This window comes from Mustela nivalis (genome assembly GCF_964662115.1).
Source record: "Mustela nivalis genome assembly, chromosome: 8".
NCBI lineage: Eukaryota > Metazoa > Chordata > Mammalia > Carnivora > Mustelidae > Mustela > Mustela nivalis.
Window position 1 is genome coordinate 140,582,167 of NC_139027.1, and position 24,063 is coordinate 140,606,229.

General features: G+C 51.0%; 3 protein-coding genes across 10 annotated transcripts in view; 1 reads left to right on the forward strand and 2 right to left on the reverse strand.

Moving 5' to 3' along the window:
- Positions 1–7,385, reverse strand: part of SYCP2 (synaptonemal complex protein 2) — a gene marked incomplete at its 5' end in the record, with an annotated part of 71,634 nt that extends 64,249 nt beyond the window's left edge. Inside the window, one exon of the mRNA XM_082746732.1 lies at positions 6,256–7,385. The remainder of the gene's footprint in view (positions 1–6,255) is intronic.
- A 362-nt stretch (positions 7,386–7,747) lies between these two features.
- FAM217B (family with sequence similarity 217 member B) lies at positions 7,748–19,164 on the forward strand (the record flags this gene model as incomplete). Of its 8 annotated transcripts, none has more annotated exons than XR_014315935.1 (5): positions 11,491–11,709; positions 13,272–13,400; positions 13,549–13,634; positions 15,004–16,919; positions 17,394–19,164. XR_014315935.1 is itself a non-coding variant. In XM_082746737.1 (4 exons), the coding sequence occupies one exon, from the start codon at positions 15,008–15,010 to the stop codon at positions 16,142–16,144; it is 1,137 nt and encodes a 378-aa protein (XP_082602863.1). In that variant the 3' UTR covers positions 16,145–19,164. The 8 variants fall into 8 exon arrangements, 3 of the variants coding, with proteins under 3 accessions (XP_082602863.1, XP_082602861.1, XP_082602862.1); XR_014315936.1 differs by having other exon boundaries at positions 17,614–19,164; XR_014315937.1 differs by having other exon boundaries at positions 11,572–11,709; positions 13,289–13,400.
- On the reverse strand, positions 7,942–11,104 carry PPP1R3D (protein phosphatase 1 regulatory subunit 3D; the record flags this gene model as incomplete). Its single annotated transcript, XM_082746738.1, has 1 exon — positions 7,942–11,104. One exon carries the CDS (start codon positions 11,102–11,104, stop codon positions 10,205–10,207), a length of 900 nt encoding a protein of 299 aa, XP_082602864.1. The 3' UTR covers positions 7,942–10,204.
- Positions 19,165–24,063: the final 4,899 nt, after the last annotated feature.

Consider the following 24,063-nt stretch of genomic DNA (forward strand, 5'->3'; position numbering starts at 1 on the left):
AATCAAACAAAAACATTAAAAGTGCCAGAGAGTTTTAAAAAAATCACTTTTAAGTAGCATCAATCAAACTGATAGCTGACCAACAAAAACTATGAAAGCAGAAGACTTAGAGCAGTGTCTTTTTTAAAGTGCCTTAAGATTGGACTTACCCTACATGTTAGTCCAGACAGACCTGACAGACACCTACAGATCATTCCATCCAAGAGCAGCAGGATACACATTCTTCTCAAGCACACATGGAAGATTCTTCAACATAAACCATATGTCAGGCCACAAAACAAGTCTTAATAAATTTAAAAAACTGAAATCATATCAAGCATGTTTTCTGACCACAAGGATATGAAACTAACAATCAATTACAAGAAGAAAACCAAAAATTCTACAATTATATGAAGATAAAACAATATCCTTCTGAACAACCAACAAATCAAAGTAGAAATTTAAAAAAAATACCTTGAGACAAATGATATTGAAAAGCAACATAGCAAAAAAACTATGGAATACAGCAAAAGCAGTTTTAAAAGATAAGGTTATGGTGAAAAATGCTTACAGTAAAAGAAAAAAGAAAGATCTCAAACAACCTACCTTTGCACCTCAAGGAACTAGAAAAAGAAGAAAAAAGTAAGGCCAAAATTAGTGGAAGGAAGGAAATAACAAAGATATGAGTGGAAACAAATGACAGACTGAAAAGACAACACATCAGTGAAAATAAGTGTTGGATATTTAAAAAGAAAAGTAAAATAGACAAATCTTTGGCTGAGTTAATAAAAAAAAGAGGATTCAAATAAAATCGTAAAGAAACATTACAATTCAAATTACAAAGATATAAAGGATCGTAAGAGACAATGAACAATTACATGTCAATAAAGTGGACAACCTAGAAGAAATGAAACCCAGAAGAAACATATAAACTAGAGAAATATAACACTGAATCATGAAGAAATAGAAAATTTGAACAGATTAGTCATGAATATAGAGACTGAATCAGTAATCAAAAACCTCCCAGCACAGGAAAGTCCAGGACAAGATGGCTTCACTGGTAAATTCTTCCAAACACTAAAACCAGTGCTGCTCAAGCTCTTCCCCAAAACAGAAGAGTTGGGATACTTCCAGTCTCACTACATAAGTGAGCATTATCCTGATACCAAAGCCAGACAAGGACACTATAAGAAATCACAAAGTGCTAAGAAGAAAGTCACTTACTTGTGGAACGTAAGGAATAGCATGGAGGACATTAGGAGAAGGAAAGGAAAAGTGAAGGGGGGATGGATCAGAGGGAGAGATGAACCATGAGAGACTGTGCACTCTGAGAAAAAAACCTCAGGGTTTTAGAGGGGAGGGAGTTGGGGGGGATGGGTGAGCTTGGTGGTGGGTATTAAGGAGGGCATGTATTGCATGGAGCACTGGGTGTGGTGCATAAACAGTGAATCGTGGAACACTACATCAAAAACTAATGATGCACTGTATGGTCACTAACACAACACAATAAAAAAAAAAGCAAATTAAAACAAAACAAAACAAAACACCAGAAAGGGAAGGAAGGGAGGGAAGGAAAGGAAAGAAGGAATGAGAAAGAGAGAAAAAAGAGAGGAAGGAAGAAATTACAAAGTGCTGATAGAAAAAACTACAAATAAATTCTATAGCCAGCAAAAATACCACTCAAAAATAAAGTGAAGAGTTTTAGAGGAAACATATTTCCACATAATAAAGGCCATATATGAAAAATTCACAGCTAACATCATACTCAATGGTGAAAAACTGAGAGATTTCTCCCTAAGATCAGGAACAAGATTAGGATGTCTACTCTCACCACTTTTATTCAACACAGTACTAGAAGTCCTAGCCACAGCAATCAGTAAAGAAAAAAAAAATTAAAGGAATTCAACTTGGTAAGGAAGAAATAAAAATCTCATTATTTACAGATGATAAGCTACCATACATAGAAAACCCTAAAGACTCCACTAAAATACTACCAGTACTGATAAATGTATTCAGTAAGGTCACAGGATACAAAATCAACATACAGAAATCTGATGCATTTCTATACAGTAATAATGATGTGGCAGAAAGAGAAATTAAGAAAACAATTCCATTCAAAATTGCACCAAAAATAATAAAATCCCTAGGAATAAACTTAAAGACCTGCACTCTGAAAACTATAAAACACTGATGAAAGAAAATGAAGATGACACAAATAAATGGAATGCTATTAGGGCTGGGAGAAAATATATTGTTAAAATCTCCATACTACCCAAGCCACCTATAGTTATAAAACAATACATGTCAAAATACCAAAATCACACTTCACAGAACTAGAACAAATAATCCTAAAACTTGATTGAACCACAAAGACCCTAAATAACCAAATCAATCTTGAAAAAGAACAAAACTGGAAGTATCATAGTCCCAGATTTCAAGATATATTACAAAGCTATAGTAATCAAAACTGTATGGTACTTGCACAAAAACAGACACATAGATCAATAGAACAGAAAGTGCAGAAATAAATCCATGATTAATTATATGGTCAATTAATCTATGACAAAAGAGACGAGAATATAAAATGGGAAAATGCCAGTGTCTTCAACAAATGGTGCTGGGAAAACTGGACAGCCACGATGCAAAACAATGAAACTAGACCAATTTCTTATGCCATACACAAAAATAAATTCAAAATGGATTAAAGAACTGAATGTGAAACCTGAAACCATAAAAATTCTAAAAGAGAGCACAGGCAGTAATTTCTCTGACATCAGCCATAGCAACCTTTTTCTGGATAGGTCTCCTAAGGCATGGAAAACAAAATAAAAAAAAACTGTTGGGATGACATAAAAATAAAAAGTCTGCACAGCAAAGAAAACAGTCAACAAAACAAAAAGACAACCTATCAAATGGTGGAAAATATTTGCAAATGACATATCTGGTAAGGGTTGTGTTCAAATACATAAAGAACTTATACAACTCAACAACAACAAAATCCAATTTAAAAAATGAGCACAAGACAAAAACAGCCATTTCTCCAAAGAAGACATACAGATGGCCAACAGACACATGAAATGCTGCTCACAATCATGTATCAGGGAAATACAAATCGAAATAACAATGAGATATCATTTCACACTTATCTGAATGGTGAAAATCAACAACAGAAGAAACAACTGTTGGTGAGGATGTGGGGAAAAAGGAACCTCTGTGCAGTGCTTATGGGAATGAAAGTGGTGCAACCACTCTGGAAAACAGTACAGATGTTCCTCAAAAAGGTAAAACTAGAACTACCATATGATCCAGTAATTCCACTGCTGGTTATCTACCCAAATGCAAAACACAAATTTCAAAAGATATATGCATCCCTATAGTTTACTACAGCATTATTTACAGTAGCTAATTTATGGAAACAGCCCAAGTATCCATCAATAAATGAATGGCACAGATGAGGGTGTATATACATAATGGAATATTACTCAGCCATAAAAAAGAATGGAATCTTGGCATTTGCAACAATATGGATAGACCTATAGAGTATAATGCTAACTGAAATAAGTCAGAGAATGACAAATACCACATGATCTCAATCGAACGTGGAATTAAAGAAATAAACAAAAAAAGAAATAAACAAAAACAGACTCTTAAATCTAGAGAACTGTTGCTTACCAGAGGCAAGGAGAGTACAGGGATGGTGAAATATATGAAAAGAATTAGGATTACTCTGAAGTAATTAAGTAAAGAAGTAATTAAATAATTAAGTAAAAAAGTAATTAAGTAAAAAAGTAATTCAGATTACTCTTATTGTGATGAGCACTGTGTAATGTGTAGAACTGCTGAATCCCCATATTGTATACTTAAAACTAATAAAACACTGTACAGTAATTATACTGGAATTTAATTTTTTAAAAATAAAGTAAAAAATGGAAGAATAATCCTATTTGATATTTAAAAATGTCACAAAGACACAATGGTAAAAAAAGTGTTAATAGGAAATAAATGGATCAATACGACAGAAGAGAGTCCAAATGCATACCCAAACATGTAAGTTCATGCATACAGAAGGCTTTATAAATCAGAGGGGAATAGGTAAACTAGTTGATAAACGGTATTAGGAAAACTGACTCACCATATGAAAAAAAAAATTCAGACCTCTATTTCCCACATTCACAAAAAGAAACTACAGATTCATTCATTACGCAGTGTAGTAAGTCATGTTTAAAAACTACTAGAAGGGAGAGCAGGAGGCTGTCTCCAGGACTTTGTAATACAGAAGGACTTAAGACATGGAAAGCACAAAGCACCAAAACAGCACCACTCTGTACCTCCTGGTCTCTGTCACGCCCCCACACACCCACTTTTATCCAGGAGAACACAAGAATCCTCTGTTCCCTTAGAGTCCACCCCCCGCCAGCGACTCCTACAAGCATCACACAGACACTCATGCCGGGACCTCCAACCTTCAGGCCCCAGAGAAACCTCTTTCTGGCTCAACTTCAGTTAACCACACTACTCTGTTGTTGTATATGCTGGAAGACCCCGGTTCAAACACAGTTGTGGTGCCCGCGGGGGGCAGCCAGCGGGCATCTGGCTCCCGGTTTCAGCGTCGGTTGCCATCTCATGGGTCCTGTTCCGAGGCCCTCTTAGGGGTCTCCGTGCCTAGCAGGGAGGCGGCTTTGAGAGCCCCCCCCCCCCCCCCTACAGCGCTCTCTCGCTCTCCCTGGAATAAATGAGTGGATCTTTATAAATCTGTACGTGGGGGCGGAGGCCCAAACAAGGCCAGCGCGGCCGGAGAAGGCGGTAGATCGCGCCGACACTGCCGACTGTCTCTACGCTTCGCACCGCCGAAGCGCTCAGGAATGAGAAGACAACGATTCCCTGCGAAATCGCTCCCCGAGTGGAGCACAACGAGGCACCGTTGCTAACAGGGTCACACGTCCAGTCGGAGCGCCCCGGAACACGGGCCACGGCGGAGTCAGCAGCAGTTTAGTGCGCGGCGCCTGCGCAGGCGCCCAGGGCGGCTGAGGTCAGCGGCCGCTCCCGGCGACTCGCGCGGGCCTAAGTCCGCGGACACGGCGGGCACTCGGCGGGCGCACAACGCGGACCCCGCCCGGCCGAGGACAAGGAAACACCAGGGCGGGGACTAAGTGCTTCCACAAGAACATTTCCTAAGTTTAATTACGACAAACAGTTTCAGGATTAGCTAAATAATGGTATTTAAGACCAATGTTCATTACTAACTCATGTTCCCTCCCAATCTCTTAAGATTTTGTTCTTTTTCAAGGAAAGAACCATTCTAAAGTAGGCCCCGCCTCCACCGTGGAGCCCAGTCTCAGGCCCCAGAGGTTAAGACCTGGGCGGGCGGAGATCAGGCCGCGGGCCGGAAGCGGCGCAGACACCCGCGAGGGAAACACCGTTTACACGACGACCCGCTTCCGCCGGGCGCATTCCCAACGCAGCCCCAGCGCGCGCGGGGAGGGCGGACCGTCCGCACGCGGGCAGACACAGGCCAGGGCCTGGAGACCCCCCGGCAACCCCACAGGAGGGCACCCTTGGCCCCAAAGCCCCGCGGGTCAGTACAAGGCGCGCGCTCCAGCCCGCACCGACCGCTCACGTGCACGCACGGACCGGAGGCCGACCAGGACCAAGGACAGGGGCCGGGGACGGGGACCGAGGAGGAGCAGCGCCCTCGCCCCTCCCTAGAAGGGACCCGCCAGCGGCCTCAGCGAACAGCCGCGACCTCGCGGCGGAGCCCCGCGCACGCACCCGTCTCATTAGCGCCCCCAGCGCCGCGCTGGCAGACAGCCCGGCCGCCGCAGGTGGGAGCCGGCGCCCCGCAGGCCCCGCCCCGCCCCGCAGGCCCCGCCCCGCCCCGCAGGCCCCGCCCCGCCCCGCCGCCCCAGCCAACCGAGAAGGCAGGGGGCGGGGCTTGGACTCTCCTCACCTGAGGCGGCCGCGGGGTCTGCCCCGCGCGTCGGCCCCGCGCCGCCCCACAGCCCACCGCCCGCCGCTCGCGCCCGCCGCCCGGCGCGTACTGCGGACCCAGCCCCTGCCTGCCCGGCGATCGGCGCGAGGCCCGCGCTGCTCGGCCGGCCGGAGTCGTCCTCGCCGCCGCGCCGCCGCGGCCGTTTCCACAACGGCTCCGCCTCAACCGTCAGGGGCCGGCCGTCCCCCCGCTCGCCCACCCGCTGCTCCCGGAGACCGGCCCGGCGCCACGGCCCCCAGCCACGCAGCCCCACCGTCAGGGAGGCCCGGCCCGGCGCCCGGCTCTACCTGCGGCTGGGAGAAGCTCCCCCGTCCGGCCCGGGAAGCCGCCGCCACGGCCGCAGCCTCGCGTCGCGTCTCCGGCCTCGGCTCCTCAGGCGGCCGACGGAGGGCGGGAAGCATCCGACCAATCAGCGCCGCGTGCGTTCGGAAGCGCGTCCAATCAGCGCCGCGCGCAGTTCAGGCTCCACCCCTAGCACCCGACGGTGACGCAGGAGTCGCCGAGGCCCGAGGCAGGGGCGCCGCGGTGGGCGGGGCAGGGTAAGGGGACTGCGCGCTGCGGCCACTGCCCCGGCCCCCGCCCCAGAGGAGGCGACGGCGGCCCTACCCGGCCGGCACTGCCCTCCCCGGGTGCGGACGCCGGGTGCCCCCACTCGCCGCCGTGCAGGACGCCGGCTAGCAGGGCGTGGGCGGCCCCGGGAGACCTCTGGGCTGCCCACCAGCCCCTTGGACGGTGACGGCGTGACGGGGTCGCGGGGACCCGGACACAACTGCGAACCCTGAGAGCGCGGGCGAGGGCCCGACTCCCCCGAGGGAGCCCACGTGCCACCGGGCCACGCCCACCTGTGGCCACGCCCACCTGTGGGTCACGCCCACCGGGGACACGCCCCACTCCAGTGTCGTAGATGCAAGTGGTGCCAGGGTTTGCTGCCCTCACCGGCCAAACCGCAGACCCTAGGGGGACGTTAGGTTGAGGCCCTGAAGGCGTGGTACTGAGCACAATCATCAACTGTTTCCCCAGGCTTTTTGGAGCATTTTCACTTAAGTTATCAGTTTAAATGATAAGATCAACGGATGCTTGTTGTGCGAAATAGGAAGCAATTCCGAAACGGACCAGCAGACAAGCACTTGGGAAGTCACGTCCCGATCTCTGGTCTTACCACCTTGTAGTGGAGAAGAAAAATAAGGATGCTTTGTTGTTTCAAGGATCGGGCAAGCACGGGGTTTAGTACGCGACCACATGGAAGATAAAAGCGATCATCTTAATTGAATTGTTCTTAAGTAGGGTTTTAGGGTACGCTGTTAGATGGAAAACCTTATCGATCAATCATAACTGGGTTTCCCATTAAATTTCACAAACACCTCCTGTTACAGGGCAGAGCAGGTGGACTTTGGTCTGGGTTGAAGGCTGACCGGGAGGCTTACCAGCTGGGGGTCTTCAGAAGAATGGCTGAAACCCCTCTGAGCTTCATTCTCGTCAGCTAAGAAAGCAGGGGCATTATCTATCAGGTAATTTTCAGAGTTCAACGAAATCCTCTGCATGCAGTACCTATCACTATCACTGAGGCAAGCCAATAAGAATGAGGGCACAGTACATGTTAGTTTCTTTCCCCGAAGTGCAAGGCTTTGTGCTGGGTGAGGGACACAAGGGGGGGGGGGAGGCAGAGAGCCACTCATTACTCCACACACAGAACTCAGTAAGCACTGAAAGAATCATTTTCCCACACCCTACACTCCCTTCAAACTTGCATCAGATGTTAACACGGACCCGACCTAAGAGACCACATTTGTTTCTCAAGGACATACACAACTGTGCTCCTAAGGCGGAGGGGCAGTCCTACAATTTTCCCTTTTTTGGCAAGGCACTAAATCTGATAGTGTTTTAGAAAGAGTAAGACTTACGTATGAAATGACTTAAACAAGAAGTTTCTAAAGTCTTGTTTCTATAATTAGATAAGAAAAACACACCTCAGATAGCAATTTATGCACGTACTTTAATATTGAGGCTTGAGTGAAATAATCTTAAGTGACCTTCAAATATGTTTGGGGCGACAGCCCCACAATTGCACAATCCACTGCAAAATTTTAAAATTTAAGCAATATAACTGTTTCAGGATCTGAAAGTTCTCCTTAAGCTAAACTTTATCAACTTCTTTATCAAATAGGCAGGTATATTTAATTTTTTACATTTTTAAATGTTGATTTTTTTAAAGGCACGTTGAGGTTCTCTTACTATCGAAGATAAAACATTTACTGTATATTCCATGAGCAGAACCTTTTTGACAAGTGACTTTCACGTGGATAAGATTCTTTACATGCCTTTTACACAACAATACATTTGACAGCTCTAACTCTTATACCTGAATGCTCTGGACAGTTGTCTTGCAGTCTGGGCTTGGGCCAAGGACACAACAGCTAAGGCTCTCAGAGGCTTGGTGACCTAATTGGACAGTTAATTAAACAGCAGGAAATGGAAATAGGCTTCTGTCCCTCTTGCATGTCAATGTAGTGCACAGTGCTAGTAGCCAAAGGTTGTTCTATTGAATTACAACACTTTAAATCAAAATTCAGTGTTCTTATTATCAAAAGGTATCAAAGAAAGCGACCTCTCTTCTTTGAATTTTAGAAACACATAAGTTGCAATTATAAAACAAATTGGTTAAAAGGCAAAACACATCGTTTACATAGCGATTTGACAAATGTCAATAAGTATTCAAAAATTGAGAGTCAATTCATTGGTGACAGCTATCACAAATTAATGACACTGGTTTCAACTGTATTAGAACCAAACTTCCCAAGTTGGAGGCCTTGTTCATCTTGGCTGGGTTTCCACACCTCAGTGTTAGCACCTGCTGTCAGAGAGACCACCGCTCAGCACCAAAAGAAATCAGCGGCAGCTCGCTGGGAGTTTTAAGTCATCCTGGCATTCAGCAGGGCACAAAGGCTTTGACTTCCTGGTTAGAGATAAACAACAAAGAAGGAAAAGCATTTAACATTTTTAAAATGGGGAGGTGGGGAAAGTCCAGACAATGTTAGAAACTCTCCTGTCTGAAGGCACAAACAATAAAGTTGGCAGGTAGCTGATAAAACTGGGAAAATATGAATACATTTTAAAATGATTAAAAAGTATAAATACTGATGACTTTTCCTGCAGGGCTCCAGCTACTGATAAAAACACCTGCCAGTTCCACTTGATAATCTGACTTCTGAAGGATGACCGCTGGAATTTTCTGACACTTAAGCAGACATTAAAGGAGTCACCTTAGTCATCAAAAAGGTAATTGCAAAGGGCATTGTTGCCTGAAATTTTTCCATAGAAGTGCCTGAAAATTGAAATAACTTAAGGCAGAATTTCTTAAAATGTTTAGGTCGTCTCAAACCTAAACAGAATAGCCTGATAACATGCAGATACATAATTATCAAAGAGAGGAAGGGGGAGGCGAGACTGCAAGAGAAGGGGCTGTTTTGCTAGTTTTGAAAGTCCAGCTTTCCCCCCTTCCTTGGCTGTTGATGTAGAAGACACATGGCCTAACCAGGGCAGCCTGAACTCCCAGGAATGGCTGTATGATGACTGATGAGGCATAAATTTCTTGCCTATTAATAGTTTCCCACTGTTAGAAGTCTACAGACATTGGCAAGCAACCTAGTCTCAGGTTTTCCATGTCCCAGGGCAGAAACGCCTCAAGGGACCACGATGGGGGTCACACCGAACATTCTGTTTGCAATGGGCACAGACACACAGGGCTTATTTTTTAGCTTGTTAAATCCAGAATGTTCTTGAGAAGGCATCCAATCAGGGTAAAATGTTCCAACATCACAATGATCATAAATAACAGCTACATTTACAGAGACCCGGTCAGAACACATGCAAAAAGCCACAGGCTTTCCCAGCAGGAGGATGCCGGCCTTTCCAAAAAACCCACCAACCAACCCACCCCACCCTCCCCACCCGGGCTCTCTCCGGAAGGGCCGACCCAGCCATGCATCCGCCCACCCAGCACCCTCCCCCAGCGCGTTCTAAGACTCGGCCTTCCGGCCACCTGGGGCTACTTTTTAGACCCAGTGACACAGATGTTTCAAGTAGAAGATGGGAAGGGCCACCGCCCAGGGACCTTGCAGCGGGAAGTGAAGTGAGAAGACTCGGGCTGGCGGTGGGGTATGAGGAAGAGCAACCGCAGGGACGGGAGAGACCGGCTAGGGAACCGCTGGGGCCGGGCCGGGCCGGGCCGGGCCACCCTCAGATGAAGTGGATCCAGCTCTCCTCGCACTCCCCACGAGGCATGTGCAGGGCGTGGTTGCGGCACGTGAGGCTGTAGTCGTGGCCATGGTTGTTGTCCCAGTACTCGGCCCCCGCCACTCGGTAGCGCAGCGCGAAGTGCACGCGCGAGCCCAGCGCCAGCAGGAAGGGCGGCACCGGGAAGCCGAAGGCGAACACATCCTCCGTGCCCTCGGCGCCCGCGGGCCCGCGCCACCGGGCCACCACCTCATGCGCGCTCTTCCAGTCTGAGAAGGTGTAGCGCACCGCCACCTGCTTCTCGAAGGCCACGTTGCGCACACGCACCGTGCCGCTGATGCCCAGGTCGGAGCAGGTGACGCGCTCCAAACAGACGAGCTGCCGCCCCAGGCGCTCGCTGAAGTCGGTGGCCTCGATGGGCGGCAGGAAGTCGGGCACCAGGCACTGCAGGGTGAACTCCAGGTCCTGGCTGCTGCAGCACAGGTCCGAGTTGATGGCGAGGCGCGACAGCACGTGCAGCGGCACCGACGGGTCGTCGCCCGCATTGAACACCTTGACCTGCGCCAGCTCCAGGCCCAGCGCGTCGGCGAAGCGTACGCGGAGCTGCCGGCTGCAGCCCGGCCGGCACGCGGCTCCCGGCGCGCCCCCAGCCTTCTGGCGGCGCTCGGGGGAACTGGGCAGCGAGCGCGCCCGCCGCAGGATGATGGGCCGGAGGCGGGGGTCGCAGCCGGACGGCTCGGGGGGTGGAGGCGGCGCGTGGCCCGGGCTCCCGGGGGGCCTGCAGGGCCGTGGCTCCCGGGCAGCGCCGCCGTCCAGGTCTGAGAGGCAGCTGAGGCTCCGCGGGGCGGGCTTCCGCGACCCCGGGGCGGGGGGCAGGGCCGCCGAACCCCAGCCTCCGGACATGGCCCGGCTAGCCGTCGGGCGACAGGAAGCCGGAACCGAGGGGCAGCCTCCGGACCCGGAGCTCGCTACCTCGGGGTCCCCGTCGGGCTCAGAATTCCCTAGTGTCCGCCGAAAACCGCCGTCCGCAGGGAGCCTCTGGGGCCGGCTGTGCGCTCCCCCCGTCCGCCGCCGCGCCCCCCGAGTCCTGGCGCAGGTCTTCCGCTTCTTGCAGCGAGAAAGGAGATCGTCAGCCGAGAGATGAGTGCTTTCTCCGGGGGGAGGCTTTTCCGCGCCCCCCCTCCCTGGGAGCGCAGGGTGGCGCCTCCCTTCGGCTTCTTCCGAGGCTCTGGTCGGGGGGACGCGGGCCGCGCAGCCCCTCCCACCTTCCCGGCCGCGGCGTTACTTACATGGCTGCAACTTGTCGGGGCGCAACTTCCCGGCGAGCCTGCGCCCCGCCCCTCGTGACGCCGCCGCGCGCCGGCCCCGCCGGCCCCGCGCAGCCGGGGAGCCCTGCGCGCCGCCGCCTCCCCTGGCCTGCCGCAGCGCGCCGCAGTCCGGCCTCCCCGCCCGGCGCCGGGGAGGCTGCCTGGCGGCCTCGTCACGTGTCCTCGGCGATCGCCGAACAGGTCTGATCAATTTCTGTCTGCATCTGCCGGGTCCCTGCGCCTATCGATCGCAGACCTGTGTCTGCACCAGCGAGGACGAGAAAGATGCATGCTGCGGGCCCTTGGACTTCTGGGTCACCGGGTTGGGGGGTGCGCATCAATCGGCCTTTCCAGAAGCGGGCCCCCGGCTAATTGGAAGCCTGTAGGCTAGCCAGCTCCTTGGACGTCTGCCCTGCACCCTGGGGCCCCTGCCAGACCGAGGGAGCCTCGCTGCGCAAGGGGCTGGCGTCCCACCACACATCACCCACAATGCTTTGCCGCCCGGACCGCCAGCCAGTTCCCCGGAGGGTGGGGAGGGGGCGGTGCTGCCCTGTCCGTCTCCTGGCGCGGGGCCCGAAGACCTGGGAACCGGAGTTAATGCCCTGTGATGAATTACGCGGCTGCCCTTAATCGGCCGCTGGCGCTGGGGAAGCCTTTCTGTAGCCAGAGTCTCAGACCTTTAGCTTTGTTCCGCTGCGGGCGCGAGCCACCAGGGAAACCGCGAGCTTGCTTTCTGCATCTTAGGATGCAGGCCCCCTGCAAGAATTTTCTCCTATTTCATTCTGTAATGGCCCGAAAACGCCGCCGCTTACCTGTAGAGCGTGCCAGGTGAAATGCACTGGGGAAGGTGCAAACGCGCCCCCAGACAGCAGTACGGGGCCAGCCATCGTAGAAGGTTCCTTTTTATCGTCCCGGGGGACAAAGCAGAAGGAAAACCAAACGACTGATGGAGGGCTGGCCCAGTAAAGAACCTTCTCTACATCTAACATAAATCAAGCCTGCTGATGGTGTAAGTCACTAATTGTGAGAGCCTGTGTGCCCTGGCTGAAAGGCACAGGCGCTGATGAGAAGTAATACAGCAGAGTTTCAGGAAGAAAAAAGTCTTCTACCCCACCTCTTGTCTATTTTACGGAGGTGCCGGGTGTCGTGGAAGAAAGTATTCACTTTCAAATCAGGGCCCTTTTAGTAGGCCACCCACTCAAGATCAGGGAAAGCAGCATTCTTGATACAAATCAATGGAATTTCACAGAGATAACATTTTATGATCTGAATTACTATACTGACGGTCTTTTAATGCACTGATGTGATCCCGAAGGCGGGAGAATTAAAGGGGAGCTTCCCCAATAGAGTGGTTGTTCCATGACAGCTGGGATGTGTGCCTAATCCTGGCCGTTTTCAAGGCTCTCCTGTAATTACTTGTTGAATGAATGAATGAATGAATGGGCATGGGAGATTGGAGTAATACCCAATCTTAATCATTAATTAGCCCCACACATTTCTGAGGAGGCTCGTGTGTGTGTGTGTCTGTGTGTGTGTGTCTGTGTGTATAAGAAGAGAGGGAAGGATTCCATACGCAACATTTATAGCTGTGTGATTTTGTATCTAATATCCACTGTGAAAAACAAACAAGCAAAAAAGATGAAACTGTACACAGAAGGCAGTACCCCCCCCATTTCAATACTATGCAAATATTTCGAAACAAACCAGTGCAAGCCAGCCCAGTACTGGGGGCGGGACCCTTTGCAATCCATATTTACCCACAGGGTTCTGTTGCTTCCAGTTCCGGTGGTGAGTCTTCCTTTCCAAATATAAGAGGAATAAAGAAGTCACTTCCCCAGCTGTCATCATCTGCAAACACACTGAGCAAGAATATTTCAAGCACGACAGAAAAGGTGATGTAAATTCTGAGGGAAAACCTTATTAGATCTGTTCTGCTGTTGTGTTGTGTGTGTGTTGTCACAGTATTTGTTATCTTATCTAAATTATTGAATTTATTATCTTATCTAAATTATTATTTTTAAAAGCATGTTTGTTTTTTAGACAGTCTGTCAAACCCTAGAAGATGATCAGCCATCTGATTTTTTCAAGAAAGGGAATAGGGTGACGAAGTCTCATCAGAAAAGCAGGTAAATGATTTTAATTGCTTTATCTTGCAAAAGGCACATGATACCAGTTCTCCAGGCCAAATATGTGTGGCTGGAAAAAAAAAAAATGTCTGTGGGGAAGAAATCTGTGTTTACATTTTTTATGCAACAGAAATGAGTTGGCAAAGTGGTTTTAAACATTATGAGTTAGTAAGAATTCCAGAGGTCATAATTCTGCCACCATTAGCAGAACCTATCATTTTGGGTTAAGCCACTTAATTACCCTTCTATGACTGTTTCCTTTTTTATAAAAAGGATCCTGATAATCACTTTTATTGATGTACACTGACAGAGTCAACAAGAGTTATAACAGGATTGGTTATGAGTTCCAAATGAGTTCCATTTCTTCAACATATACTGAGCATGTGTTAGTTTGTTGGCCATGATTCAACACCTTTCATATTTATTAAGAAATCACGTATTTTCAAATGATTGCTTACTGTGGTAGAAACCACAGGACCAGTGAACCTCTGAGGTTTCCAGAAAGCATATTAACACTCATTTGCTTTTACCCTACCTGACTTGGGTTCCTGAGAGGTATTGTGAATCCTAGTGAGATGCTGTGTTTTGGGTAAATACACAGAAAAGAAAGTATTTTCAACTCTGGTAGAAGATCTTCCCTCAGAGTAAATCGCTGGGCAGGGTGGGGGAGGGCAGTTGCTCTCCTAGTCATCATTCCCTTTTCTGCACAATTCGCAAGACAGCAGTAATCCTGCTTTCATTCATGCTCTGCTTTATGGCACCCTGTGATATTTTTTTTCTCTCTCCTTTTAAAGTTTTCCTGAATGTGTTTCCTATTTGAGAATACTTTAGTAAGCTTTTGATTAAAGGTACAGGTTGTCTGTGCTATACTCTTTCATATTAAGATTAGATTAGATTAGATTCAAGAGCTCAGAATCACCACTCATCAGTGATTAAGTTGTAGAAAACTTGCATTTTACACCTTGTTTATTTTTCATGGAAAGTAGCCTTGAGAAAGAAACCATGGCTTTTACTCACTAGGGTCATTAAACACTGTTCACCAACAGCAGAACAGATGGAGAGTTTAGGACAGATATTCTCCAAACTGGTGGTGGTGGTGTTTTTTTAAAGTATACCTGACTGGTCTAAAATTATAAGCACTTTAAGAAATGTCAGTGTTTTTCCGAAGTGATACTATTTGATATGAGACTGAATCCGTGCAACTTCTTTTGGCCCCTGTGCCCTGCACTGTTTCTTGACTAGAGACCAGGGTGGCCCACTGCCCCTCCCAGGGACAGCGCCGGCCACAGCCAGGGGAGCCTGCTTGTTCAATCACAGCCAGACCTCTTTGTGTCTTACGAACTAAGAATTACAGTTTTCTTTCTTACAGCAATATGAATGGTGGCCCGTCTTGGAATAAAGTACAACGTTCAAAAAACCCTTCAGGAAAGAGGCAGAGTCAATCCCAAGTGCCCCGCGTGTCCTCCCAGCCTCCTGCGGACGGACTCCAGGACAGCAGGTTCCCAGAAGGAAAACCCAAAAGGAGCCCACCGGGCCCTCAGCGGCGGGGCGCCTCGGGGAAGGAGCTGTTTCTGGACCTGCAGTGCATGAAAATCCTGAAGGAGGGTGTGGGCGAGGATGAGGACAGCGCCAGCGACCTATCCGACTCGGAGCGGGTGCCCCTGCTGCCGTCGGTGCGCGCGCCCCCGGAGCTGCACCTGCGCGCGGAGGAGATCCACGCTACGGACCCGGGCCTGGAGTCAGACGCCGAAGCTGAAGCCGGGGGCGGCGCGCGCCCCTCCTACCAGTATGCGGACTTCCTGCCGGCCCCGTTCAGCTCCTGGGACCTCCGCGACCTGGCCGTGCCACCCGGCACCGAGCCCAGGCCCGCAGCTCGCTGCGGCGCTGTAGGGCCACTCGCCAGGTACATCGACAGGCTGGTCCAGCTCGAGTGGCTGCAGATGCAGACCGTCCAAGGTGAGAAGGGGAAGAGCGCCAAAGCCAAGCCTCCCACCGTCCCTGGCATGTCCACGGGGGCTCTGAAAAGCCCAGGCAGAAGCAAGCTGGTGGCCAGTGCTGCAGCCAGGCCTCCCCAGGAGGGGGCTTGCAAGCCGGGAGCTCCGGGCCCTTCCCGGAGGAAGGAGCTACACCCAGAAGAAGCCCGACCGTCCTGTTACGCGTTTGACACAGCCAAAGGCCTCCGTGCGCCTCGGGCCAGCAGGCCGAGTTCTCAGAAGCCAGCCCTCGATGCAAGGACGGAAGAGCAGAGAAAGAAAGTCAATAAGAGCCCCAGACTCCAGCGCTGGGACCCGCCCTGCGGTGACAGTGGCGTCGCCAGGGCTCCCGCGCAGGGGGCGACCCCCCGCGACTCCGCTACCCCCGTCGGGGCGGCCAGAACGCAGGCTCACGCGGGCCTGAAGCAGAAGGGCAGAGCGAGCAGCTGTGTCCCCACCGCCATAGCCAGCGAGAAGAAACCCAAAACCAATGGAGTAAAGCCAAGCACATACAAATTCAAGCAAGAACCGAAATGATGCGTTGCAAAGTCCCACAGAGTGCTAAATGTCAGAGCTCGACCGAAGGTTGGCACACTGTGAGTCCAAGGACGTTTTCTGGCGACCCACAGGCGAGTCCTCGGGTGGTCCTGGGGTGCAGCCGGCTGGGGCTTATTTGCCAGGAAAGGCAGCTTTCAATGAGCCTTTCTTCGTGTTGGCAGTCTTAAGCACATGAGAGCCCTTTAGCTTCATGAACCCAGGTCTGCGCCATATAAGGACATACAATGACCAGTCCGAACTGGACGCCGCTGCCAGCCGCACATCCCCATGGCCGCACCATCCAGCTCCCCCAGCTGCCCCCCAGCTGCCCCCCAGCTGCCCCAGCCCCGAGCACCTGCAGGTCGAAGGTCCTGCGTACCGTGTTCAACTGTGCAGAGTCTGAGACGTTTGAAAGAGGGTTCTCCGTGCCCTTCTCCTAAACCGTCCAGACAGAAATCCTGTCTACTTCAGGCCCAGGAGGGGCCACAGCCCTTCCTCTCATTCGGGAGCCCCTTCTGGAGCAAAGTCATGGAACACTGAGCTGCTTGTTCTTTCCAGACAGTGGAATCTAATATTTTTATAGTTTTTTGTTTCGTTTTGTTTTTTAAGGCATTTGAAACTCAGAGGTGGTGGTGAAATCCACCTTTGTGTTCTCTGCCCAGAGATGAAAGCAGTGCCCAGTGGGTCTCAGAAGAACCCTTCCTGCCTGGTGGGAGCCCAGAGCGGAGCACTTGGCACCCAAGCGACTCTGGCATATGTGTGGCTTCTAGAAAAGGTACGCAGTAAAGCCACGGTTTGTGGAGTCTGCACGGAAGGCCTGCCACGAGCCGTCGATCACATGAGAGCACTGTGGCTGTGACCGGTATCGCGTCACTGATTCGGGACCTGGGGCCTGCTGTAGGAAGCCGACATGACATGATCTGCTTTACTTTGCAAGAGCAGGATCTTATCACCTTGCTTCAGGGCGGAGGGATGGGCGACACATTTCCAGATTAGGGGGGTGTCTTCTTCACAAACAGTGGGTCCTGTGGCTCCCCGACTCTTCTAGAAGCTTCTTATTTAACCACCACTAAGCTGGGTCTACGTGGGCCTTCAGTCGCACTGTGAGGCCTCTGTTAATAATGTAAAATCTTTAAAACCTTTGGTGGACCACTGGATATACAGTATGTTTTAATCACGGAAGCCAATTTATCTCTTGAAATGATTATTTGCTTTCATCCATACGTGTTTCTATTTTTTTCACCTCTAGGTCAAATGTTTTCCAAGGCCCTTCAGTTAAGAGGATAAGGACAAGAGACATTCGTAAATAAAATAATGCGCACAAGTTAAATGTTAAGATCCCATTTACAATCAGACTTTACTAATACGAAACAACATGTACAGATGTTTAGGGCCGTTTTCTTTTGTCCCATGACTCGACTTCCAGATTTTCACAGTTTCTGTCTTATGCTCTTTACCTTCCACACCAGCCTGCTGGAGAGAGTGCGTGTTTTCATGAAGATCTTGTAACTTTTTATACAGACGAAGATGCCCATCTAGTGGGGCTCATTTCCCTAGTTCTCCGTTATGCTGTGACGTGTCCACTCACTGTGTGCACTGCGGCTTGAAACCCTAGCGCGGCTCTGTTCGCCTTCCTGTGGTGGCTGCGTGGCGTCCCCCGTGCCCTTTGCCTGCGCTGGTCCTTGTGAGTGCGGCGGGACTCGTCCTTTGTACCCGGCCGGCGCTGCCCCTCATTCGTGATGCCTTCTCAGCTGTGACGTCCACCGGCTCTTTAGGACATTTCAGGGCCGATGAGTCTCTGTGAGCACGTCATGTATATACATGCACTCCCATTATTAATTCTAAGGGGTCTCTGGTGAGCTGCTGCCTTCTCCAGGAGTGCCGTGTGGGGGTCCTCTGGGAAGCCCTACAGGGTGAAGGATCCGTGTCCACGCTTCCTGGTGGACATCTGAGCCGAAGACCATCCTGGTTAAGAAACTGGGAGGCGGTGCCTCTGATGTCACATTTGTTCCTTGCGCTTTGAACTGAAGTCAGTTTCCTAATTTGGGGGACAGTTATAATGTCACATGTTATGACAGTTTGAAAAGCCTGAAAAAGTGACTTTGCTTACTCACATTTTTGCCTCAGGTTGACGGTTTATTTTAAGCAGGATTCTTGCTGCTGGATCAGAGCCCCCGATGACCAGCGGGGGCTCACTGCAGAAAATAAGCACAATTTCCTTCCCAGGATTTCCTAGCCCCTCCCGATACAGCCTCCTGTCCTAATGCTGCAGACCCTAATCCCGCTGACCCTGCAGACCGCGCCCCAGAGCGGAGTCCTGGCCTCCTGAGGGTGGTCCCATCTGAGCCACCCAGGGTCCTGCGAGTCTGGGGACCTGTCATTGTCTCCAGAGAAGTGCCTCTCACTTCTGGGAGTTGTTGACATACGTGTTGTGTTTAAACCAACTAAAATAATCCAAGGTTTAAAAAAAAAAAAAAGCGTAGAGAAAATTAAGAACTATTGAAGGTTTAGAATCAGTTGTGAAAGTGTACAAAAGCGAATGAAACTGCAAAAACCTATCAGTATCAGCTATGGTTCTCTGGGGCGAGACTAGCTCTCAACTCCTCAAGGCCCAGGCCGGCTGAAGGATCGGAGCTGAGTGGCGCCGGCGGGGCGGCGGCGGGAGCCTGTGCGGACCAGAGCAGAGCGCCCCGGGTCTCCTGACAGCTACAGGCTGGAAGGACGGAGGCTTGTCCCGGTTTTTACGCCAGTAGGCTAGTTTCCAGAAAGACGGAACAATCTCTACCTTTCCTGATTTAAATGCGAGTTCCTCTTTACCCTCACTTACTCGAGTAGTTAAAAATAGAAAACTCTAGGTGGTATCGTGTTTCAAGATAACAGAGAAGCAGTATTTATGATTTCTTCATGTCTGTGTCCAGGGGTCCATTTCAAACGGCCTGGCCCCGTCGAGCATGTTTGTTATTTGCTGTTAAATTATCGTATGCTTGGTTTTGTACACAATAAAATGAAAACACATCTTACGTTTTCATGAAGCTGGATTTTTCCTTCCTTGAGGTCGATGAAACAGTAGGAGATATTGTCTGGGTTTTTCGGGTGTGGGCCCATTGTGCTTTTCGTGCAGTTCTCTTCCTGAGTCTGTCTCCTGTCTGCCCGGTCATCTCACAGAACCGCTGGGCAGGAGATCATGCCTTGTCCTTTCTTAACACTCTGCAGCACACCTGCCAAAGGACGGGGGACATCTGAGAAGCATGACTGGGCTTTCTAGAGTCCCTGCTCCTCTTCTTAAGTCCAGAAGGTGCCCAATGGTTAGGGAGCCCGGATGGAAATTCAGTAACAGTAGAGCGACATGATAGGAGCTCACACAAGAACATGCACCTCCTGGACCGGGAGCCAGCTCTCTCCGGGAATGCGCCTGCGGCTGCAAACATTCTCAAAGGCTCCTTTTTCTAAGCTCACTTCTGAGAAGGAGGTCTATTCATTTGAGTCTACCAAATAGTGGCAGTTTAAACAGTAATTCCGAGGGGGATTAAAAAGCAAAATTCCACCGAGAAAATTTTATAGATGTTATTGGCTTTATTTAATGATGTGCGAGTCGGGGAGCCTCCACCCAGCAGGTGGAAAGGAGCTCCAACGTGTGCGCGAAAGGACGGACTTCTATAAGCAGAAGGGAGCAGGCACGAGGAAGTTGTGCTAGATAAGAAAGTGGCCGGGTCACTGCAAGCTCACTTTCCTTTTTGGGGTGGCCAGGGTCTTATCAGGAGAATGGCCTCCCCAGTGCGGATCAGGTGACAGCTGACTGCCTAGTTTAAGATCCTGCTCTGAGCCCAGACTCCGAATAAGGCTGGGTTCTGTGGCCAGCTGGGCAAAGTCATGCCATAAGGCCCTGTGGTCTTTTTATCAGGGGGTTTAAAAATAATTTTCTGGTAGTTGGAAAACCAACCATATTGGAAGTTTTAAATCACATACTTGTACATAAAAGGGCAGGTTATTCTTGGATGTTGCTGTTTTATTATCGACGAGGCAGCAAACAAAACCTCTCGACCTAACCCTAAAACCACTTCCGTCCAATGGTCTCCTTGTTTGATTAACATCATAAAACAATGTTATCAGAATAATGATCAGTGGAGGAACACAGATCATGAATTTTGTAAAAATCCTCCTAGAGACCCTATAAAAATCTTCCCTGTCCTCAGCAACTTGCTGTTGAAAGGAATGAACTGTGCTACCACTGGGAAATCATACAGAATTTTTAGAAATGGGGTAGTCACTGGGGCGCCTGGGTGGCTCAGTGGGTTAAGGCTCTGCCTTCGGCTCAGGTCGTGATCCTGGGGTCCTGGGATCGAGCCCTGCATTGGGCTCTCTGCTCTGCAGGGAGCCTGCTTCCCCCACCCCCTCTGCCTGCCTCTCTGCCTGCTTGTGATCTCTGTCAGATAAATAAATAAATAAAAATTGGGGTAGTCACGAATAGAACTGTCCGGGCTCAAAGGATATTTTAGAGAAAGTCAATGTCCATCTCTCTTGCAATCCCAGTCGGCCAGCGCGGTCCCGTGGCCCTGCCCCTCCCCCGGCCAGCCCCCTCTCACACCTGCTGCAGGGGGAGGAGCTCCGAACACACCACACCGTCCGGAAATACGCCGCCGGGGCACACTGCCTACCTCAAGTTAAAGACACTTGAAAAACAGTAAGTCGAACAAAAGCACTCTTACCTTTCTTCTTTTTCTTCAAAGCAGGAGATAAAATTCCTGTAGGAGACATGTCCTCCCAGTGCCAGAAAGAAAGAATCATTCTTCCAATCAGGGATGAGAAGTGGAGACCGAGAATTCTGCACAGGTTTTGTTAAAAGGCTCTTGTCTTCCTCGGTCTCCCCACACAGCCGAGGACGTTTTCTAAAACTGCCTCTCCTTGTTCAACCCATGAGCAAAGCTCTCGACTCCCACCGCTTCTCCGGGGGCTCATTCCTTCTCAAGGCCCCGAATCTTGCAGATCGGGACTCCACAACGGGTCGGCTTTTTTCTCCTGTCGATCTGTGTCTTACATCGGCTTAACTCTCAGCACCAGCCAAAAGGGACCCTAAGAGGAAGCAGGAGAGCGGAGTTGGCCGCCCCAAAATATTTTGAAGGGACAGCACAGCCACGGGAAAGGCTCCAAAAGGCGAGTGTGAGGGTCGCACCGGGGAGATTCCCACGGGTTGGGGTGTGCCTCCCTCTCTGTGCCGGGAAGAGGGAGAGGACCCTAGAAATGCTTATTGACTCGTACCTCATTATGGCCTGGACCTAAATCTGCGAAACAGCCACACCCATGTATTGAGCTTTTCCCGGTAACCTCACGGGGTAGGATTTAGTGACTTGTCATTTGCTTGTAACGCCCAGTGCTCGTTCCGTGCCTGCCCTCCTTGTGCTCACCCTCCGGCCGCCTCTTCCCCGCCGCCCTACCCCCCCCCAGCAGCTCTGTGCCCTAGAGCTCAGCGTCCCCTATGCTTGCCTCCCTCTCAGTTTTCAGCTCATTTTATTTTTCCCTCCCTTCCCCTACGTGGGATTTAAGAAACAAATGAACACCTTTCGTCTTTAGGGGCAGGTGGTATTTGAGGAGGCGGCGAGAGCCACTCCGGGGAGCTCTCGGGCTTCCTGGGGAGTCTCCCGCGCACGCAGGAGGCACACGTGCTGTTCAACTTGTGTTTCTTTTTCCTCCCCTGAACCTGCCTTTTCTTATAGGGTCTCAGTCAGGAACCTGAAAGGGTAGAAGTCAGATTATGTTCTATGGCAGTAAAGGTCAAATTTTACCTCGCCTGTAGAATAAAAGTCTGTGACCCAGCGAGATCCTCGGTGGTTCACGTTTGAGAAACCTGCCTTGTTCGCGGCACTTAGAATTGTGCCAGTCTGACGCCGCTGCTGCGACCGCGTGTCCGGGCGGGCCTCGTCCCCGCGGCGGCCACACTAGCGAGGTCTCCTGCTCGCCTGTGTCCGTTTCTCCAGGGCTTACGGGCCCGCGGCGAGCTCTGGGCTCAAGGACAGACTCTCCGGGGCTTCGTTTATGGCCTCTGCTCATCTGTGGGGCAGGTGAGCGCCGAGGAGCTCAGGTTTCTTAGGACAGGCCCCCCTGAGCCCCTGCTCTCCCAGCAGACGCTACAGCTGCGGGGCTCAGGGGTGACACTCTCGCCCTGTCCTCCGCTGGCCCTTCGCCCCTCCATCACGCTGGTCACGTCGAGGAGGATCGCCCCTGCCTGCCACCGAGCTTTTCCTGCAAACTCCAGTCTCACGGGACACCGCCCTCCTACAGGGCGGAGAGGGACGGGCTGTGCCGTGGTCCCGAGTGGCTCACTTTCCCAACCCTGGAGTGAAATGCTTCCTCCCTGTAGGTCTGACACAGTAAGAGGAGGACGCTCCACCGGGTTCCGCTGAAGGTGCTCGAACTCAAGGCGCGTGTTCTTCCCTGCTCGGGACAGTTTTGACATGACAGGGTAGACTATGTAGCCTCAAACTGAAAAAGCATCACAACATTCGTGTACACAAATAACCGAGAAAAGGGCTCGGTGCTTCCACTGCTGATGTACTTAGTATAAAATACACCTGCAGAATGCGAGAAACCCCCCAGTCGGTTATGCTCCGCCGTGTTAACCCGCATGTGCTCACCTACATCTACCGGAGGGGTAAGTAGGGCCAAGAGGCTAAAATTTCTCCAAGGAAATGTTCTGGGCAGGCCTTGGAGGCTGACAAAAGACTAAAAGACAAGGGTCACACTTTGTCCTCGGCCCACGTGGCTACCCCAGCAGCAACGAGGGGCAGACACGATGGTCCCTTAAAGCAAATCAGGAAAGACGCGAGTGAGGAGGGGTTTTATGGTCCCGGGAGACCCACCCTTCAGCCCTCACACAGGTCAGGTGTTGGGGTCCAGGGGTTAGAGGCACACCAGGAGGCATGAGGCTCAGGGTGCACTTCATAATAACTTGGGGTTTTCAGTGCTACAGTCAGATTCACTTTCTGACTTTTCCCCATCAACATCATGTTACAAAAATTTTCAAACATCCAGAGAAGTTGGAAGACTTGTACAGTGAACGCCCACACGCTCGCTGTGTAGACAGCAGCGCTCACAGCTTGTTCTCTGCCTTGTCCCCCTACCTGCCCGCCTCCTGCTCCGGGCACCTGCTCCCTCCCGTCCACACCTGTCTTTGCTCCCTCTCTAGCCCTCCTGAGGCCTTGTCCTGCATTTCCTCCGACGAGGGGTGGTTATTCTGTCTGGCAGGGCCAGGACGGAAGACACAGCCCTGCCCTGGGGCTTCTGTTCTGTTTTGCTCCTTAACTCTGCTTGAGACTATTCTGAGAAATTAAACTTTTCTTGTGACTTTGAAGAAACAGGACCTTGAATTCAGAATCCCTTGCGGGGAAGGTACAGTTTACAGGAGTGGGCAGACATGGACAAGTCTATCCGGGGTGGGGGGCGACCAGGAGCCGTTTAATTTTTCCGGCATCTGGGTTTCCAAGCTGCCGTTTGAATCCCTCCCTTCCCTCGTGGGCGTTTCCCCGCGGTCCCTCGGCTACGGAAGCCGGTCCTGTTTACAGTGGCTCCTGGGGGGGCAGTGGGGGCTTGGCCTCCCACCTGCGCGGCTCCTGGGGGGGCAGTGGGGGCTTGGCCTCCCACCTGCACGGCTCCTGGGGGGGCAGTGGGGGCTTGGCCTCCCACCTGCGCGGCTCCTGGGGGGGCAGTGGGGGCTTGGCCTCCCACCTGCCCCAGCGCAGAGACGAGGCCGCCTCCGCGTCTCCCTCCCTGGGGCTCTCCTTCCTCCGGCTCCGCCAGGGGAGAGGGAGGACCTGTGTCTCCCGTCTCACAGGCTGCCCACACTTTCACCAAGGGTGGTGCACGCTTGTGCAGAAGGTGTCCAGGGGCCACACCTGCGTCTGCCCCCACCTCCCCGCACGGGGAGG